The sequence below is a fragment of the Carlito syrichta genome, unplaced genomic scaffold (assembly GCF_000164805.1).
Source record: "Carlito syrichta isolate Samal-C Ts95f unplaced genomic scaffold, Tarsius_syrichta-2.0.1 Scaffold303994, whole genome shotgun sequence".
Lineage (NCBI taxonomy): Eukaryota > Metazoa > Chordata > Mammalia > Primates > Tarsiidae > Carlito > Carlito syrichta.
Genome location: NW_007248090.1, coordinates 26,353 through 48,719, shown reverse-complemented (window position 1 = coordinate 48,719; position 22,367 = coordinate 26,353). Strand labels below are relative to the sequence as shown.

The window sequence follows — 22,367 nt, the reverse complement described above, 5'->3', positions numbered from 1 at the left end:
AGGTGCGCGCTACCACACCCAGCTAATTTTTTGATTTATGTAGAGATGAGGTCTCGCTGCCCAGGCAGGTCTCGAACCCATGGGCTCAGGCAATCCACTGACCTCAGCCTCCCAAAGGCACGGGATTACAGGCTGAGCCACCGAGCCCGGCTAATAGACATTTCTTAAATGAAGACATACAAATGGCCAACAGATATAGAAAAAAATGCTCAACATCACTAATCATCAGGGAAATACAAATCAAACCCACAATGAGATATCAGGGTACTCTAGTCAAAATAGCCATTATTAAAAAGATAAAAAATAACAGATGTTGATATGGATGTGGAGAAAAGTGAACACTGTTAGTGGGAATGTAAACTAGCACAGTCACTATGAGAAACAGTATTGCAATTTCTCAAAAACTAAAAATAGGATTACAATTCAATCCAGCAACCTCACTACTGTGTTCTAGTCAAAGGAAACAAGCATTTTGAAAGGATATTTGAGCTTGTATGTTTACTGCAGCATTATTCACAATAGCAAAGATATGGAATCAACCTAAGCGTACATCAGATGAATGCATAAAGAAAATGCAGTGTGTCACACACACACACGCACACAATGGAATACTATATAGAATCAACCTAAGTGTACATCAGATGAATGCATAAAGAAAATGTAGTGTGTGCATATATACACACACACACACACACACACAGTGGAATACTATTCAGTCATAAAAAGGTATAAAATCATGTCACCTGCAACAACATGCATGAAACCAAACATCATTATCTTAAGTAAAATAAGCCAGGCACAAAAAGATAAATACTGCATGTTGTCACTTATAAATTTGAACACATGGAGAAAGAGAATAAAAAAAATCAGTAACAGAGACCAGGAAGGATTGGGGGGAAGGAAGAAGGATGAAAAGAAGTGGTCTGAAGGGCACAAACATACAATAAGATAGAAGGAATGAATTTAATGTCTGGTAGCAGATCATGATGACTACACTTAACAAGATGTATGATACTGGGATGATGGACACCCTGAATACCATGACTTGATCACTATGCATTATGTATATATGGCCAAATTTCTCATGTATCCTATACATATGAACAAATGAAAAAAGAAAAGGGTTTCCTCAGAAGAAAAATATGGAAGAAGGCTGCTAGGTAATAAAACAACAATTTTGAAGGTCTTTTTATTTTTAGCCATAGTTTTAAATCACGAATTTAAAGTTCCATCAGTTTAAAAATTTATTATAATAAAAAAACAAAATCTAGTCGCACAAATATTGACCACTACATTACATTTTGGAGAATTGTGTTCAAAAAGTAATAAACCCCAATTAAGAAAGAAGAGGAAAGGAACATATTTAAGAGAAAGTAAACAGTTCATGAGAGCTGTATTTTATTTTATTTATTTTTTTGATTTATTGTAGAGATGAGGTCTTGCCAAGTTGCCCAGGCTGTTCTTGAACGCGTGGGCTCAGGCAATCCTCTCACCTTGGTCTCCCAAAACTGGGATTACAGTACTTAAGCCACTGCGCCCGGCCTGAGAGCTGTATTTTAAATACAATCAGACAAACAGATTTCCAAGTAACACACAGAATTACAAGATATGCTTATTTGAGGAAAGCAAGTTATCTCATCTTTTAAAGTAGAGCTTGACATAAGCTTTGTGAAACATAAACACTAATGTTCCTCTCTCAGAACATAGCCAGGTGAGGCCCTAAAGGACAAAATCATTATATGGTATAGAGCTTTGAGCACTTAAACAACTATATATCTGTGTACCTGCGTCTATGTAGTAAAATAAATTCAAAATAATTAGCCAAGAAAAATTTTGGCTTTTAACTTCCTTTCAGGCTGCAATCCACATTAGGCTCAACAACGTATCCCAAGAGAAGATAAACACTATAGCCAACTCAACCAATAATTATAAGTCCACTTTTCACTGGTTATGGAGAGAATAGCTGTACTCCAAGTACTTCTCAAGGAATATAACAAAGAAATAATGAGAAGAAATATAGCTAAGGAAACACAAATGAAGAGTAGCCACTCATAAATATGCTTATGGCAGGAGGATAACAGTATTTCAAAGGCAGTGTTATCAGACAGAAGGAAAAAAAAGTTATAGAGTGCTGCACAGAAAAAGCTAGTGATTATACATTTCATTTTAATAAGAGGGTGGGGGGAGATAAAACTCAAATATGTTAGTATGTCCCACATTTTGCTTTATGAATCAAAGTTTCTAAAATAACTCCACTAAATGAAAACAGAGTAAGTACAGCATTGTAGGCCTCAGTGACATGAAAACATCTTTTATGATCATGATTATTATAAAAGTATACAAAATCACTTTTCCTATAACTTAACCTTTTTTCTAAAATAAGTATTCTAAAGGTACTGTACCTTAAGGTCTGCAAAAATTATCTTTACAACATAAATTAGATAAAAATAATATAAAAAATTCATTTTAACCATCCTTCTCATCAGGTATTGAATTTGAAGTCATTGTGAAAACATTTATATTCAGAAAAAATTTTAAGTGCAACTGTATTGGCAGCAACCATAAGTTATTCCATCTGTTACCTAATCCTAAAAATGTGATATTAAGTTACGGAACCTAACTCATCATTAAAGTTTTCTTCACTTACCCTTGCATAGTGGAATTCAACTCCATAGAGTTCTAAGGTACGTGCTGTGTTTAGGTAATTAAATTCTGCTTCTGCAGGAGATAAGCCTCTGTAAAGATATCAGTAAGTAAAAATTAGGTCAATCATAATTATGGCTAATTTAGGGAAGGGCTATGTATCTGGAAAAATTTAAGTAGTCTCATTAACTCTTCAAAGCACCATTCGGGGACTACCCCCCTTAGTTCTGTATAGTAACATCTATCTTACCTGGAGGACACATTTTCAACAATGCAAGTTACTATTATCCAGAATATTTTTGTATTTTCCAGAAATATGAAAATGCAAGCAAGTTTTAAAAGCCCCAGCTATTCTTATAACTGTAACAAAGTCACTCATTTTCAGATACAACTTAAAAGCAGCATTTCTCAAAATTTGGTTCGTATACCATATTTGCATTTAAATCACAAAAGGTGTTTCTCAAATATGCGGACCAGTACTCCTCAGAGTGTGGGGCACAGACAAAAGCAAAGAATTGAGTATTAGAGACTTTTAGAGCAATCTGGCAGAGTAATTTTATGTCATTGAATCTAATAGTAAAGAAATAACATTTTTTAATGTCTCTTTTATTTCTCCATTTTACTTTGCTCATAATTTGCTTTATTATATTTTTTGAAATATACTGTAAATTATATAATAATGACAGATTGGGAAGGCTTTGGTCTCTCATCATAGATGGTTTCAGAAGTACTGTTCTATAGAGTCTTATATAGAAGGGATGAGGTTCAAACTGTTTATATTAACAAGAATCCCAAGTGATTCTTAAAAATACAACTCTAGGCCGGGCTCAGTGGCTCAGCCTGTAATCCTTTGGGAGGCCGAGGTGAGTGGATTGTCTGAGCCCGCGGGTTCGAGACCCGCCTGGGCAATTTGGCGAGACCTCATCTCTGCAATAAATCAAAAAATTAGTCGGGTATGGTAGCACGCGCCTGTAGTTCCAGCTACTTGGAAGGCTGAAGCGGAAGGATTGCCGGAGCCCAGCAGGCCGAGGCTGCGGTGGCTGGGAGTGGCCATTGCACTCCCGTCTGGGCGACAAAGTGAGACTCCAACTCAAGAAAAAAAAAAAAAAATACAACTCTAAGAACTGCTGCTATAAATGTAAACTTTATAAAGTAGATTTACTCTTAGATCATACACAGTTCTAACAACCTTAGTTACCTGTTATAATCAAACTATAGAAGAACAAAGCAGCAAATTACAAACACAAAGATATCAACCTTTTATTCATTAATGATACTAGAAAAGAGAGCCAACAGATTGCTAGTGCATGGTCATAACAAACATGACTCCTCAAAAAAAGCAGATATACATCCTTTTTCTATAAAATTGAATTAAGTTAAAATACATACTCCCTCCAGTTAAACTAAATAATTTTATTTTGCTTTGTTTAAAAATTTGATGAGGCAGGGCATGGTGGCTCATGCTTATAGTCCCAGTATTCTGGGAGGTCAAAGCAGGAGGACTGCTTGAGCCCAGGAGTTTTAGATCATCCTGGGTAACATAGCTAGAGCTCGTCTCTACAAAAAAATCCAAAAATTAGTTGGGTGTGGTGGTTTGCACCTGTAGTCCCAGTTACTGAGGAGGCAGAGGCTGCAGTTAGTCATGACTGTGCTACTGCACCTAGAGCCTAGACAATAGAGCACTTGATTCAAAAACATAAGTAGATAAAAAATTTTAAAAAAGATTTGCTGAATCATTTCTTTAAACCAAAAGAAATATATAACCAGTATCTTGTTAAAAATGTATAAACCGTTTCCTTAGAAGAGACGAGACATTTTATTAATGGTAAATTAAAAAAATCCGAGTTTATTGTCATACCTTTGATTCAGATATGCTATATGTAGAACTTTCATTATAAATGGGATTTACTTCAGATCAAAACAGTCCCCTTACCACATTAGTCAGTTTATTACTTTTTTTGCAGTGATGAGGTCTTGCTTTGTTGCCAAGGCTGGTCTAGAACAACTATACTCAAGTGATCTGTCCATTTTGGCTTACCAAAGTGCTAGGATTACAGGTATAAGCCTCCATGCCTGGCCTAGACAATCTATTAAAAATTATTAGTCTATTTTAGATCAATGACCAGCAAACCTTTTATTGAAAAGGACTGAACAGAAAATATTTTAGGTTTTCAGAACATATGGTCTCTGTGGCAAATACTTAATTCTGCCATTGTGAGAAAGTATATACAGACAGCATATAAACAAATGAGAGTACCTTTGTTTCATTGAGTGTTTTATTTATAGATACAGAATTTTATACAACTTCATGTGCCACAAAGTGTTATCTTTCTTTTGCTTTTATTACAACTATTTAAAATGTGTAAAACAATCTTAGCTTGTGGGCTGTATAAAAATAGGCAGTAGGCCATAGTTGTCAACTTGTTTTATTTTTGTAGAGACATGGTCTCACTACGTTGCCCAGGCTGGTCTCAAACTCCTAGTCTCAAGCAATCCTCTTGCCTTGGCCTCCCAAAGTGCTAAGATTTCAGACATGAACCAGTACACCCAGAATGTCAACTTGTTTTAGATACATGGGTCATTACTACATGAAAGTAAGTTTTTTTTTTTTTGAGTTGGAGTCTCACTCTGTCTCCCAGGCTAAAGTATAGTGGCATGCTCATGGCCACCACAGCCTGGATCTGCTGGGCTCAGACAATCCTTTTGCCTCAGCCTTCCAAGTGGCTGGAACTACAGATGTGCACCACCACACCCAGCTAGTGTTTTCTATTTATTATAGAGACAAGGACTCGCAGTGTTGCTCAGGCTGGTCTCAAACCCCCAGGCTCAGGCGATCCTCTCGCCTCAGTCTCCAAAAGTACTGGAATTACAGGTTTGAGTCACCACGCTCGTTCGAAAGAAAGTTTTCCTAATATTAAGAGCTAATATTTCTTCAGTGCCTACCATGTGCTAGGCACAATTGTGAGAACTTTGCATATATAAACTAATTTTGACTTTCAATAACTCTAGAGATACTTTTATTATCCCCAATTTATATACAAGGAAAGAGAAACAGACAAAAAGGAATTTGGCCCAGGTTACAATATTGTAAGTAGCCTTACCAACACTCCAAACCAGGCAGTCTGGTTCTCTAATTCAGACTCAGCCAGTAAACAATACTGCTTTAGTTTCTCCCTTAGTATTCTGAATCCCATTTAAGCAAAACTGAATTCTAAACCAATAAACAATTATTATTTTCTATTCAAAGCAACACATTTATTTTGAAAAAATAATTATGTTACAGAAAATTATACTCACACACAAAAAAATCAAAGTTGAATTTATAAAAACTGTTATAAATTAAAAATTGCCACACAGGTTGAGTATCCCTTATCTGAAATTCTTGGGACCAGAAATGTTTCAGATTGAAACTTTTTAAAAAAATTTTGAAATATTTGCATATACATAATGAGACACCTTGGGAATGGTATATAATAAACATTAAATTCATTGATGTTTCTTAGTCAACTTATACACAGAGCCTTGAAGGTAATTTTACACAATATTTTAAATAAATTTGTGAAGGAAAAGTTTTGATTGTGACCAATAATATAAGGTCAGGTGTGGAATTTTCCACTTGTGTCATGTTGGTGCCCAAAAAGTTTCAGATTTTTAAGCATTTTGAATTTCAAATTTTCAGATTAAGGATGCTCAACCTGTACTGCTTTTAAAAGAATTTTAAAAAATTAGTTTAGTATTATATAGTGTTCCTTTACTCCTCATGGTTCACTACCAGCAAACAAAATCAGTTTTCATATAGCTAAAAACTGAGAAAGAATTACTAAGCAGGTTGATCTGCATATCGTGAATATATTATTTATATTCTAAAGTTTCTTCTTAAAGAACTAATAACTTTACATAATAGCAAATAAATGTCTGTTTATATATAGCTTTATGGTCCTTAACAGAAATGAAAACAAACCTCATAAATTCTATGAAGTAATGTTTTTTTTTTGCATAGATCAACTACATCTCTTTATAACAATATTATTCTAGATAATAGAAATTGTTCTATATTAAATAAATTCAACCATTAAGTTAGAAATAATTTACATTTTCCTAGAAAGTATGTCATTAAGAAGCTTACCAAATAAATACAAGACTAAATAAATTCTTACATATGTTGCTGATGTAATTTTGCAATTTCTTTTTCAAAATCTTGAGGTTGATTAGGAATGAAAGAATAATCTGAGAGGTAGTCTGGCAAGTTCTCTGACTGACTGTAGTCCCCAAGTTCAGCTAATAATGGAAGAAAAATATTCACACTTTAACAAATAAATTTTTCAATCATTATAACCAAATCAGCAATGTCATTAATAACATTGTATCTCTAGAAATAAAATGTTCACAATGTAATCTTTAGCAAGTTACAACAATCCACTTAACATTCTTCTAGGTCTCAACTGCAGAGAACATTTTCTTTTTCAAAAATCATAATAACTGCTTACTAATTGGATATTTCATTATACTTCTATTGCAGGTACTATTTCCCATTTTCCCATATAGAAACATGCTTTAAAAACTCCCAAATTTAAAGGCAATGGACTACCAAGACAGACCACAAAATCATATGCTATTTGAACTAAAAGTGAGCTGATACTTACACTGAACAGCAAATGAAGCTAAGAGGGCAGCAGTATTATAAGGACAAGGCAATCTAGTAAAACAAAACAGAAAATACATAACTAAAAGCTAAAAATGATAATTTCAAAAGTGCAATAATTTGCTATACTATCCACATTTGAGGTTTTTATGTAAATTAATTTTAACTATTAAGAAATTAGCTTATCTAATGAAAGTAATTCATACTATATACTACAGTTTGCAACGATTATGAATTACATAAATAATATATAATTAAAAGTGTTTTTAAAGTCCATTACAAAAAGTTTAAAATAGCCCACCTTCCAGTAAGAATGTCTTGTTTAATTTGCAAAAAATACTGGTACCTTAAAAAAAAAAAAAGATATCATTTACTAGAATTATAACATCATCAGTTCTAAGAAACTGTGTAATTACATTAACAAATAAAGCTTAAATATTTAAATATCTGTTTTTACAATCAGGTAAAGATATTTTCAAATAAGTTTTCATAAATTCATGAATTCAATTTTTTAAAATTCTTTGCTATATAAAATTTTGTACTTGAATGTCTTGCTCCCACTAGCTTCCTTCTATCATAGACCTCCTCAAGGTTTTTAAGAGTTACATGACTGAGACAGGACAAGGGAGAAATACTCTGAGGATTAATGTATGCAGACAGTAGAACCGCAAAGCACAGAAGTTTTGAGCATCAGAAACATGAGAAAGCTGACAGCAACGACATACTAGAGATCAGTGAAAGAAAACGATCTTTTCTGCTGAGGCAAGAAGTCAGCTGCAAGGACAGCCTGGGTGCTGATCATTTTATCATTAGGCAGCAAGAAGCTGCTCATGCAGAAACCACCTATCTGCTGCCATTTGGGTTAAAGAAAGCTCTCTTTAATCAGAAAAAAACCTTAACGGTTTCTTTCCCTACTCTTGCCCTATTACTTTTACAATTATCAACTACCCAATTTCCTTTAAAACTAACAAAAACATAAGTTTCCTAAAATAAGAGTGATGACGTGGCTTACAAAATGGCATTGATGTTTGGTCCCTGCCAGTGGGCAAGCCATTCATTTACAGATTTATCAATACTTGGGTGAAGTATTGGACTGAATAATGTTAAAAGAAAACCAAATATTGTGGTTTTAAATGTGTAAACAGGGAATTTTAAAATATTTCATCAGACAAAAACAAAGCACATATTCCAAGAGCCAAAAATCATTAAAAATTTTAGTTTGGCTAATTAAAGTCATTAAAGAGCTCCTGACAGTATTCAAATTACAAAAAAATGTAAGAAAGGTTTTCAGAAAACCAGATATTCATTACCAAAAAAAGGATACAAATATCATAGCTTCATATATTAATGAAGTAAATAAACTCTGTGAGGCTTAATGTACAATATTATAAATATTACCTACTTACTCAATCCAAGATAGTATATTTCCATCGGACCTACTTTGGTCTAATAATTAAAAGTTAAAGGTTCCTGCCTGTCTCTACGAAAAGTTTTTCTTTAAAAATCAGCCGGGTATGGTGGTGCGCCCTTGTAGTCTCAGTCATATAGGAGGAAGCCAAGGAGGCTCAAGGCTAAAGTGAGCGGTGACTGTGCCACTGCACTCCAGTCTCAGTGACAGAGCACAGCCCTGTCTCTCTCTCTCTCTCTCTCTCTCCCCCTTTTTTTTGAGTTAGAGTCTCACTCCGTTACCCTGGCTGGAGTGCAGTGGCACTCTTACAACCACCCCAGTGTCGACTTGCTGGGCTCCGGCAATCCTTCTGCCTCAGTCTTCCAAGTAGCCGGAACTACAGGCGCGTGCCATCATGCCCAGGTGATTTGTTTACTTATTTATTGTAGAGATGAGGTCTTGCCAAGTTGCCCCAGCTGGACTTGAACTTGCTCTGGCAATCCACTCGCCTCGGCCTCCCAAGGTGATGGGATTACAGGCTGAGCCACCAAGCCCAGCCAACCCTGTCTCTTTAAACAAAAAAAATTTTAAGTTCCTAGTGGGCAGCAACAATCTTAGAATTGGGTTTTAAAGTCAGGTACATCCCTGACATAATACAGTAAATCCTACACAAATAGTATATACTTGGTTGGAAGTGGTGGCTCACACCTGTACTCCCAGCACCTTGGGAGCCCGAGAAAGGAGGACTGCTTGAGACCAGGAGTTCGAGACCAGCCTGAGAAACACAGCAAGACCCTGTCTCTACAAAAAATTTAAAAATTAGCTGGGCATGGTGGCGTACCTCAGTAGTACCAGTTACTTGGGAGGCTAAGGTGGAAAGATCACATGCGTGCAGAGGTCAAGGTTGCAGCAAGCCATGATTGTTCCACTGCATTTCAGTCTGGGAGACAGAGTGAGACTCTCTCTCTTAAATAATGATAGTAATAATACCTACACTTGCCAAATTTTACTTTCATACTCTAACCAAGCAGTAAGGATTGTTAAGAGTAGAAACCAGAATTCAAGTTCTAGGCTAAACTCGCCTGTGATCTTTTGGCAAATAACTTAAAATTTGGCTGAGTCTTATTTTCTACATTTGTAAAAAGAAAGTAATATCACTTACCTAGTTTATGTATCTCAGAAATTGAAAAAATTCAATTTTAATCATGCCAGAGTCTCTGAAACTAAATGATGTTTAACCTGATGAAAGCTATCTGACTCTATTCTTTCTTTTCTCGCTAATTAAAAGTGGAATCTTCAAGGTAAGAGGGTCTAACAGATTTCCTGTTGTATGAGGTATATACTAGTTCTGAAAATTTAGTAGCTGTGGCTGAAGGTATCTTGTTAGTAATCATAACCATCACATTAAGACCACTCAAGTCCTAAAGCTTTAAAAGAGTATTTCTTTACCCTGGCTACATACTAGAATCACCTGGGAAGCCTGTACATGTCTATGCTCGGGTCCCATCTAAGATCCATTCAATCAGAATATCTAGGGGTGTTGCCAAGACATCAGATGGTTTAAAGTTCCTCCAAAGCCAGGCTCGGTGGTTCAGCTTGTAATCCCGTGCTTTGGGAGGCCGAGGTGAGTGAATTGCCTGAGCCCGCAGGCTCGAGACCCGCCTGGGCAACTTGGTGAAACCTCATCTCTACAATAAATCAAAAAACCAGCCGGGCATGGTAGCACGTGCTTGTAATTCCGGCTACTCGGAAGGCTGAGGCGGAAGGATCCCTGGAGCCCAGTAGGTCAAGGCTGCAGTGGCCAGGAGCGCTCACTGCACTCCAGTCTGGGCAACAGAGTCAGACTGACTCAAAAAATAAAAATAAATAAAAATAAAAAAGCTCCTCCAAATTGTTCCCATTTGAGATGAAAGTAGAAAATCACTGATGTTCACTAAGCTAATAAAATAAAAACAATACATTTATCCCATTTCACCATAACATTCCATTGTAAAAGGTTCTAAACTAATGGACTGAGCACAAGTTAATTCCTCAACTACTATCAAATTTGATTTTATATTCTTCTACTTCAGAAAGTTATTTTGACTTACTTTATCAGTGAGACACACTTATTTCTTGATTATGTTTTCAACACAGGCTATCAAGAATCAACACATTCAAGTGTATTCATATAACACAATTTTGCTTTTAAAGAAAATTAGCTCAAATTCTACTATTAGTTGCAAACATTAGGATTGCCTAATCCTAATACTGAAGGTCTTTCACTATAAAAGAAAGTAATACCTACACTCCTTCCTTTCAGGCAATGCACAGGATTATCATTCAGGTTATTTTAATGACATATCTACCACATTGTCAGCATTTTTCTTTCTATCTTACACATTTCATCTTACATTCAAGAATATTTTCAAAATGCTCATCTGGGTCATTCTTGTGTGCACTTTGTTAAATAGAAGTGAGAACAAAAATAGATAGCAACATAAGTTGAGACTTAAAATGGGCAGTAAAGTGGGAATAAAGTAAAGCCCTCAACATGTGAGTGCACTCCCTGGAACATACTTTACAAAGTCCATTATATTTTCTTTAGAACCAAAGGTTAAAAACAAATAAAAAAAATAGCACCTACAAACTATTATTCCTGCACATAATGGTTATATATTTTATATATCCTAAGTTCTTCTCAATAAAAAGATACATATAGAATACGCTTTCATATGAAAAATTTCTCACCATGCAGTATCCTTTGGATGTAATTTCAGCAATGTCTGATTACCTTAACTAATTATACCAGTGCTTAGCTAATGTTCACAAGAAATTTTAATATTCAGGAGGCTGCCTGGGGCCGGATTTGGTGTCACTGAAGTTCTAAATCATCCTAAGCATTCCCAGTCATCAAAATTGTTTTTTTGGAATAACTTATTCTGTGTGCTGACTAGGAATCTCAGAATTACAACATGGTATTCTATTTTTGCCTAATTAATTTCAAAATGTCATATTAAAGTTTTGAGAATATCTTCAAGAAAAATATGCTCCATAAACTCACCTTGTATATTCTTCTTGTAACTTGTTGGGATCACTTACAAAAAATTTGACTCTAAAGTTCAAACTGTAAGGGGATCCTCCTAGAATAGAAGCAGTTCTAATTAATCAGATTATATTAATCCTTTATCTTTATAAAATATACTTGCAAAACATCAAGTAAATGTATATGCTCACTCTTTAGCTGCTTCCTTATTGGTTTGTTTGGATCCAGCCACCTCTGAAAAATAAATAAATAAAACTGATTTCTTTTCCTTGAGGAAATAATATATCAATTCTTGCAAATCTGTTCCATTTGGAGATTAATGCTACAAGTTGCATTTCTGAAAACACCTAGGTAGGAAAAAAATTCATTATGTTACAGACAATATTTTTCATATCAAATATAACAAAATTCTGCCAGATATTACTGAATATATTTATCGTAACTTTAAGATCTTGATTTGATTTTCCCACCAATACAATGTGCAGTAGCATCTATTTAAAAGTTAAAGATGCTGAATAACTGCAGCAATCTGAAGTGATTTCATTAATTTAAGAATATTTTATAACATTTTGTCAAGTTTTTATGATTTTATTCACTTTTCACAAAAAAGATATACTGGCCTTTATATTCTCATTCAGACAAAACTTAACTACAGAACTTGAAAACCAACTCCTTATAACGTCTAATCTATTCCTTTACAAATAAAACAAATCCCTCAAATCTCCCCAAAAAACCCACACACAAATTTCATAAGAGATAACGTTTAGTTTTAAGAAGAACTGCTTTCTGTGCATGAGAATTATAAACAGTCTCAATACTGCCAAAAGTCACTTTGGTTCTTGTTCCGGAAATTTATAATTGAATTCAGAAAAATTTCAACTGCTAACATGCCTCAGCTAAAAAAAATTAAAAATGCAAATGAAGTACTAGATGTAGTAGCATTTTCAAAGCACTACAAAAGTATAAAGTTATTTATAAACCTAACTCCTATCACCTATATTTGAATCAAGGCAGAACAAATAAATAGATTTTAATACCTGAAATTATCCATTTATATCCTTATCTCTCTGATCTAAGCTCTGGCAATAGCCTCCTAACTGCTCTCCCAGTTTCTTTTCTTAGCATCTCCCTCTTCGTATTCCATTACAGAAGCTAGAGTGATTTTTGCAAAACATAAACCTAATTATGCCACTCCTTTGCTTAACACCTCTTGATAATTTCTCAGTACAAGGTCCAAAGTACTTACTATGGCTTGAATGGTCTCTTCTGACCTCTTCCACCACAACTTACTTAGTTGTAGCCATAATGGTTCCCTTTCTGTTTCTCAAGGATATCAAGTTAGGGCCCTCAATTTCCAGTTTCCCTTTCATAGCTTTTCTAGTTTTCCTATAGCTGACACCTCTTCATTCAGAAGGGCTTCGTTAACCACCCTGCCAAAAGTATGTCACACAGTTCCCATTTACTCAGTTATTTTCCATAAACAAGCAAGGAACACTGAATTTTTTTATAACAGTACTCAATTATGTTTGTTTTTCACTTTTTCATTGCCTGACTTCTATATTAGATTATAAACTCTATGAGGTCAGGGACAAAGTCTGTTTCAGTCAACACAAGAGAGTCAGCACCTAGCATAGGACTTGACATATAAGTTGTATTAAAAGTAATGCTGGGCACAGTGGTGTGTGCCTGCAATCCCAGGTACGTGGGAGAACTGCTTGAGCCCAGGAGAACAAAACCAGCTTGGGCAACATAGTGAGAACTTGTCTTGAATGAATGAATGAATGAATGAATGAACGAACGAACGAACGATGTGAAGGACTACATTTGATGAATGATTCAAGAGCTGTGGGAGGGGAATTCCTTTACCAATAATCAGCTGGTTTTCAGCCCAATTGTTTCCCCAATCAATCTAGCTGTTTGTCCATCTTCTCAGCCATCTATCTATTAACCTAGTGATTTTATTCTTCATATTTTCTAGGAAAAGTAAAAAATTACGTCCACTTTAATGACTGCTTAAAATCAAAATTTGGGATTAATCTATCCAAAGCCTGCCTTCCTCATTCAGTTCTCCTTCAAAATACTGTGATGTTAAAAATATAAACACATTTAAATACACAGATATCTAACCTGACATAGCTTAGAAGTACAAAGATAAGCACTGAGAAACATAATAGCTCTCATCAGTGGTGTCAATGAGATAGGACTTAGGTTCTTGGTTTAAATCAGGAAGATGGAACAATGCTCTAACAAGCATTACAGAACAGTGTTAGCATTCATAACAAAAATTTATCATTAAGCTGCAAAACAAACCAGGAAAAAAGTTATAAAAATTTTTGCAAATCAATAAGAAATCAACACTAACAGAAAAACAGGCAATGGATAAGATCAGACACTCAAAATATAACATTTATGTATATGAAAGGATATACAATCCTGCTCATTATTAGAGAAAAACAAAAGTAATCTACATTAGGTTATTATTTTTTTAACAGAAACACTGGGTAAAAACTAAAACATTTGATGACACACTGTGAGAAGAACAGACACTATCAAACATAGCTTCTGAAACATTAAATTGTACTACTTCAATGAAAGACAACATGGTCATATTTATCAAAATATAAAATAGCTATAGACTCAGCATCACTTTTTACAAAGCATTTTTTAGTGAGATACATCTCATATACATTAAAACTTCCCATGTGTACATGTCACTGTACTTTATAATACTTCCTAAGTTGTGCAACCATCATCACCACCTAATCCCGGAATATTTCCATCATCCCCAAAAGAAACCCTGTACCAATCAGCCGTCACTCCCAGTGTGCTCCTCCCCCCACAGTCCCTGATAATCTATATTCTGTCTCTATAAAGTTGCCTGTTTGGGATACTTCATAAGGATGGAATCATACAATATGTGGTCTTTTATGTTTGTCTGCTTTCATTTGGTGTAATGTTTTCATCTATGTTGTAGCATGTAACAGTATTTTGTTCCTTTTTATGGCCGATATTTGCGTTGTTTCTACCTTTTGACTAATATGGTATGAATAATACTGCTTTGAACATTTGTGTAAAAGTTTTTATGTGAACATGCATTTCCAATTCTCTTGGGTATATGACTAGGTGTAGTATTGCTGGGTCATATGGTAACTACATTTAACTTTTTGAGAAGCTGTCAAGCTTGTTTCCACAGTGTTTGAACCTTTTCATATTCCCACCATAAATGTGTAAGAGTTTCAATTTATTCACATCCTCATCAATATTAGCTTTTAAAAATTACAGCTATCCTAGTGAGTATGTCATTCCTTTTTATTGCTGAATAACATTCTATTGTAAAGATATACCACATTTAGCTTATCTAATCATCACTTGATGGACATCTAGGTTGTGTCCATGTTTTAGCTACAATGAATAATGTTGCTATGAACATCAGAGTACAAATTTTCCTGTGTGGATATATGTTTCCAAATATTTTGAGTATCTAGAAGTGAAATTGCTTATTGTAACTGAATTATTACATCCTGACAACAAGTATTAGAAACCCACAATTTTCTTCTTATATAAACAGGGTCTGAGGTGTTACCACTACCTATATTTAGTTACAGACTACATTTTCTGTGCTAAGAACTGCTCTACAACTGAATTACCGTGCTATATCTGAGAAAAATTTAACTGTAATGTAATATATAAAAATTTTAAATTTCATAATATTTTATCAGAAACTATTAATATCTAGTTAACACTTATAGTTAATAAGAAATGGAATTTCAATTTCATCATCAATTCCATCAATCTGTAAAGGAGTCTCTATGTAGACATGGAGCTGTTTCCAATCTTCTCAAAGTCAATTTCTCATTCATTTCCCCTGGAAAGATTTTTAAAAAAAAATTCTACATACGATTTCATATTAGCAAGTCAATTTTTGTATCTGCCAAAATGCAGTAATGAAATTTCTACATTTGAGCATATGTTCAATTTCTGGAAAATTCCATAAATATCTGATTCAAAAAGTAGATTATGTAATTGCCTAATTAAACTTGATAGTTGTGTTATTAAATATTCTATATTCTTGTATTATTTTTATTTGCTACATCCATTAGTGTTGAAAGCATTAAGTCTTCAATGGAAACTATTTATCTTCACTGGTGACTATTTTATAATGACTTTTAATTTCTAAAACCTTTTATTCTTTCCATTGCATGGATGTAATGTCTGCTCAAACTGTGTCAATGTAAATTACAGAATCTTTTCGAGGACTTACTACGATGTAAGCACTGTTCTATGTAATTTCATGTAAAATTCACTTATTGTCTTAATATCCCTACTGGCACTGTTATTTCCATCTTTACAGATTGCTCTCCGACTTTCTCCAGTGTAAAATCTTTGTTTTGTTCACTTGAGTGCATGTCTTTCAAAATGTTGACTTTCCTTGAATTTTGGTGTCTATTTTGTTGAATACTTATTTTTATATGAAATGCCCTTAAGATTCTTTGGGAATACTTAATTTGTCTGCCAACTGATAGAGAAGAGACAGAATATAGAAGCAGACTCAAATAGTTGATGAGGACAGACCATGCTGCCAGTAGCTAGTCTCCTGGCAATTCTATCAACTGTGAACTTTTTTTTTTAATTGCAGGATGTAAAAGATTGTTGTTAGTTTACCAAAGTCCCCAAATAATCCACTACACTATATAAAAGTAAATTATCAAATGATCTTCTTTCTCTTTATTAATGATGTTCTAACTGATATCTGACCTGTGCCTTTTAACACTGTTTTAAATTCATACTAAAAGGTGATTTTTAGAATTACAATGAAGAAACTAAACTATGTTGGAAAAGATAAAATTTTATACATATACATATGTGGAGAAAGAGAAAAAAAGGGAGCAAGTTTGGGAGAGAGAAAGAGAGCAAGAACAAGAGGGAGACACAGAGAGAATATAACTTACTACTGTTAGGGATACAAGGAAATGAAGTAAATTGTACCTGGTGAATAGTGGTAGTCAGGAAAGACTTCAGGGAGAAAGTCACTTTTATTTTGAGTCTTTAAAAAATCTGAAAGTAGCCGGGCTCGGTGGCTCAGCCTGTAATCCGCTGCCTTTGGGAGGCTGAGGTGAGTGGACTGGCTGAGCCCGCGGGTTCGAGACCCGGCTGGGCAGCAAGACCGCATCTCTACAATAAATCAAAAAAAATCAGCCAGGCGTGGTAGTTCATACCTGTAATTCCGGCTACTTGGAAGGCTGAGGCGGAAGGATCGCCGGAGCCCAGCAGGCTGAGGCTGCGGTGGCTGGGAGCGGCCACTGCACTCCAGTCTGGGTGACAGATGAGACTCCAACTCAAAAAAAAAAAAAATCTGAAAGTAAGGCTGGGTGTGGTGGTTCAGCCTGTAATCCTAGCACTTTGGGAGGTGGAGGCAAGAGAATTGCCTAAACCCAGGAATTTGAGACCAGCCTAGGCAACTTGGTGAGATCTCGTCTCTACAATAAATAAAAAAATTAGCTGGGACTGGTGATGTAAACCTGTAGTCCCAGCTACTTGAAAGGCTAAGGCAGAAGGACTGCCTGAGCCCAGCAGGTCAAGACTAGTAGCCGTGATCATGCTACTGCACTCCAGCCTGGGCAACAGAGTGAGACTCTGAATAAAAAACCAAAAACAAAAGAAGTGAAGGTAGAGGGGAAAGGTAAAGGATGAGAAGTTAAGAGGCAAGGAATGTGGGTTAAGACAAGACATTTCAGGAAGACAATGCATATACTCACAAGGTAACACAGATCAAGTGATTACATATCTGATCTCTAAAAATATTCTATTTTCTATCTATTTTTGGAAATCTTTAGCTGTAATACCTGCCATTACTCATCTCAGTGGAACCTATACACATTGTAACATTAACCTTTTGTTTCTCTTATAAATCAATCCTATTTATTATTAGAAATCAGCCTAGAAGCTTGGGAGAAAGTTTTTAACAACTTTTGATTCGCTGTAACTTGAGCAACTCTCACATAAAGAATTCTAGATGTAGTAAACAAAAAAAAAAGGCTCAGTAACACAGTAGAAAGAAAGGTGTGGAAGATTTAGATTTGATCCCAACTTCACCTTTTACTATGCTACCATGGGTAATAAAATGAAAACAAAAGCAATGCTGGAGCATCGGGGAGCCTGATACATCTTTGATTTCCCACTGTAGCTCTCCTTTCATCACTCAGAAGTCTTTAATAATTTGGAGCATCAGGCGATCTAACCAAATAGGTGGCTGAATGATGACTCACATAGGGAACTTTTTTTGAAATACTCAGATCTGAGTAGACCAATTCAAAGGCTTCCCAAGGGAGTTGGAAGCATAGCCAAGGAGAATCATTTTCTCTTTCATTTTCTATAATAAAATTATTATAAAAATACCTGAAAACAACATCAATATAAAAGATTCAAGCTCACACACTCACACACACACTCCACAAACACACACATTCCACAAAGCATAAAAGTCTGTCATGGCACTGTAGCCTCTGTTCACCTATCAGGAAGTATACCTTCCTAATACTATGGTACACATGAATATAAGGATTTAATTATATATTTATATATATATATGTATTTAATGGATATGGTTTATCTTTTATTTCATTTTAACCATATTATTTTAAACTTTGCTTCTTTACTTAATTAACCACTCACTTAACAATGTGCTTTGGGGTCTTCCCATGTCAGCACAACTAATTTCACCTTTTAAATAGATACACAGTTTGTCAGTATGATGTCCCATCCTTTGTTTTTTAAGAGACAGGGTGTGATAGTTAATATTGGGTTTCAAGTTGACTACATTGGGGGATTCGTAAAGGGTAAAACACGTTTCTAGGTATGCCTGTGAGGGTGTTTCCAGAGATGGACACGTGAGTCAATGGACTGGGAGAGGAAGACTCACCCTCATTGTGTATGGGAACCATTCAACTGGCTGCAGAAGAAGGGGATACATAGCTTGCTACCTTTCCTTCCACTCTCTCTCTCCCCCTTCCTCTTCTGCCTTTGGACATCAGACTCCGAATTCTTTGGACCATGGACTCTGGGACTTGCACCCATGGCCTCCCAGGGGCTCCTCAGCATTACCCTTCATACAAAGGGCTACTGTGTTAGTTTTTCTACGTGTGAGGCTTTTGGACTTGGGCTGAGTCACGCTACCAGCTTTTCTCATTGCCCACCTGCAGGTGGCCTATCATGAGACTTCACCTTGTAATCGTGTGAGTCTGTCCTCCCAAATAAATTTCCGCGTGCGCGTGTATAAAATATCCTATTGGTTTTGTCCCTCTCTAGAATCCTAATACACAGGGTCTTGCTAGTTGCCGAGGCTGGAGTGCAATGGCTACACAGGTGAAATCCCACTATTGGTCAGCATAGGAGTTTAGATCTGCTCTGTTTCCAACCTGGGCCGTTTCACCCCTCTTTAGGCAACCTGAGAGTTTCCTGCTACTCAAGCTGAACTCAGTGTGGACACCCAATCAACATAACACACTACAGCTCAGGATTCCTGGCTTAAGCGATTCTCCTGACTCAGCCTCCCCAGAAGCTGGGATTACAAGTATGTGCCATACAGCAGATGTCCCATACTTCATTCAACTATTCTCTTATTGAGTGTTTGAGCTTTTTCCCATTACTATCTCCTACTACAAATAACACTGCAAGAGAGATTCTTCCATATGATAAATTTTAAATTGTGATATATGCTGCCATCTGCCTTCCAAAAAGATTTTTTCACTTTACATGCTAAGAGTCTTGAGAATGCACTTTGCCCTGAGTCTTTGCCAGAAATGTGTATTGTGAATCAATTATGCAGAGTGCTATCTCATTTCAATTTACTAGACATTATCTCTGATCTAATAGTGAGGCTGAATATCCTGCCACATGTTTGTCATTAGTTACTCCTCTTTTGTGTATGCTTTCTCCCCATTTTTCTGTTGGGCTATCTGATTTATTTATTATTTGTAGAAGCTCTTTAATATATTATAGATTTTAATAATTTGTTATATATGTTGTATTTCCCTGCAGTTGGTTACTTGTTGTAACTTTTTTAAAAAATATTTTTCATTGTATATTCTAAATGTTATGCAATTGCCTTTATAAATGCATGAACTATTATTGCCTAGGATGATCATAACAAATATTACAAAAATTTTTTTCAGATTTTTATTTAACATTTTTATACTATTGTTTTAAATTTTTTTTTTTTTTGAGTCGGAGTCTCACTCTGTCGCCCAGACTGGAGTGCAATGGCCACTCCCGGCCACCGCAGCCTCGACTTGCTGGGCTCCGGCGATCCTTCCGCCTCAGCCTTCCGAGTAGCCGGAATTACAAGCATGCGCTACCACGCCCAGCTGATTTTTTGATTTATTGTAGAGATGAGGTCTCACTGCCCAGGCGGGTCTCGAACCCGCGGGCTCAGGCAATCCACTCACCTCAGCCTCCCAAAGGCACGGGATTACAGGCTGAGCCACCGAGCCCGGCTTATTGTTTTAAATTTACATGGAATTTTATTTGTGTGTGATCTCATTCAGTAACTTAAACATATTTTTTCCTAGCTGCAACCAATTATTCCAACCTTTCTTGATTTAAATGCCACTATTAAAAGCGACTACATTTTATATAGGTAAAAATCAATTCTTGAGATATTTTCCCTTGGTTTATGTCCACAATAAGAACACATTATTTTAATTATTGTATCGTCATATTATATTGTTATATCTGCTAGGACAAGTTGTTTACCCAAATACCTCATTATTCATCCAACCAAAGAGGTGAAAGATCTTTACAATGAGAACTATAAAATACTGCTCAAAGACATCAAAGATGACAAAAAAAAAAGAACATTCCATGCTCATAAATTAGAATATCATCAAGATGCCCATACTACCCAAAGCAATCTACAGATTCAACACAATCTCTATCAAAGTACCAGTAACATTTTTCATAGACCTAGAAAAGACAATACTTAAATGCATATGAAAGCAAAAAAGACCCTGAATAGCTAAAGCAATCCTCAGCAAAAAGAACAAAGCTGGTGGCATCACACTCTCACACCTCAAACTTTACAAGGCTACAGTAACCAAAACAGCATGACATTCATATAAAAATAGAGACACACAGACCAATGGAACAGGACAGAGAAACTGGAAATAAAACCACAGGTCTTCAACCAACTCATCTTTGACAAAGTTGACAAAAACATTGAAGAAATGAAACCATATTTAGTAAATGGTGCTGGGAAAACTGGGTAACCACATGCACAAGAATGAAACTGGAACCCTATCTATCACCATATACAAAAATTAACTCAAAATGAAACAAGGACTTTAATAGGAAACCTCAAACTGTAAGACTCTTTGAAGAAAACCTGGAGAACATTCTCCTGGACATCAGAGTAGGCAATGAATTCATGGCCAGGTACCTAAAAGCAAATGCAACAAAAACTAAAATTGACAGGCAGGACTCTATAAAGCTAAAAAGATTTTGGGCAGCAAAAGAAACCATCAAGAGATTAAAGACATTCAAGCAGCAACAAGCATATGAAAAAATGCTCAACTTCACTCATCACCAGAGAAATAAGAACTACAATGAGACACCACATCACACAAGTCAGAAGGGCTATCAATAAAAAGTAAAACAAAACAAAACAACAGGTGCTGGTAAGGGTGTGGAGAAAAGGGTATGCTTCTGCACTGTTGGTGGGAATGTAAGCTAGTTCAACTTTGTGGAAAGCAGTGTGGTGTTTTCTCAAAGAACTAAAAACTGAGCTACCATATGACCCAGCAATCCCACTTTTAGGACTATCCCCAGAGGAACATAAAATGCTTTAAAAATATACACCTGCAAACATGTTAATTGCAGTATCATTGACAATAGCAAAAATATGGAACCAATGCAGATGCCCACTGGAAGTGAACTGGATACAGAAAATGTGGTACATATACATGTAGGAACACTACCCATCCATAAAAAAAGAACAAAATCATGTTCTTTGCGGCAAAAAAGAACAGCTGGAGAACATTACTCTAAGTGAACTATCACAGAAAAAAAAAACAAATATTGCATGTTCTCACTCATAAGTGGACCCTAAACATTAGACATGTGAAGATAAAGGTAGGAACAACAAATGTTGTGCAATGCTAAAGGAGGGAAGAAGGAAAGGGAGGAAGGGGCACACAACCCCCCATTGGGTACCACATCCACTACCAGCAGGAGAGAGAGCTTGCTAGAAGCCCAAACCCCACCAGGATGCAATTTACTTAGGTAGCAAATCCTCACAAGCACCCTACAGCTCTAAATGAATGAATGTGAGGACACTTTTCTCTTTGAAACAGAGTGTTCCTTTCCTTCAGTCCATTAATTATCCTCAAAGTCTTAACATAATTTCATACTGACAATGAGAAATAGAACACTCCTTATAAGATTTGTGCTCTAGGATGGGCTCAGTGGCTCAGTCTGTCACCCCAGCACTTTGGGAGGCCGAGGCAAGTGGATTGCCTGAAACTGCCGATTTGAGACCAGCCAGGGCAACTTGACGAGACCTTGTCTCTACAATAAAAAAATCAAAAATTAGCCGGACGAGGTAGCACACGTCTGTGGTTCTGGCTACTTGGAAGACTGAGGTGGAAGGATCACTGGAGCCCAGCAGGTTGACGCTG

General features: G+C 35.8%; 1 protein-coding gene across 1 annotated transcript in view; it reads right to left on the bottom strand.

Moving 5' to 3' along the window:
• The window catches only part of PTPN4 (protein tyrosine phosphatase, non-receptor type 4), a 126,818-nt gene that overhangs the window by 80,319 nt on the left and 24,132 nt on the right, over positions 1-22,367 (bottom strand). Inside the window, exons 4-9 of the mRNA XM_008059331.2 lie at positions 11,889-11,931; positions 11,716-11,794; positions 7,587-7,631; positions 7,287-7,339; positions 6,801-6,921; positions 2,648-2,735 (exon numbers count right to left, since the gene is read on the bottom strand). Coding sequence (XP_008057522.1) covers positions 2,648-2,735; positions 6,801-6,921; positions 7,287-7,339; positions 7,587-7,631; positions 11,716-11,794; positions 11,889-11,931 — 429 coding nt within the window. The remainder of the gene's footprint in view (positions 1-2,647; positions 2,736-6,800; positions 6,922-7,286; positions 7,340-7,586; positions 7,632-11,715; positions 11,795-11,888; positions 11,932-22,367) is intronic.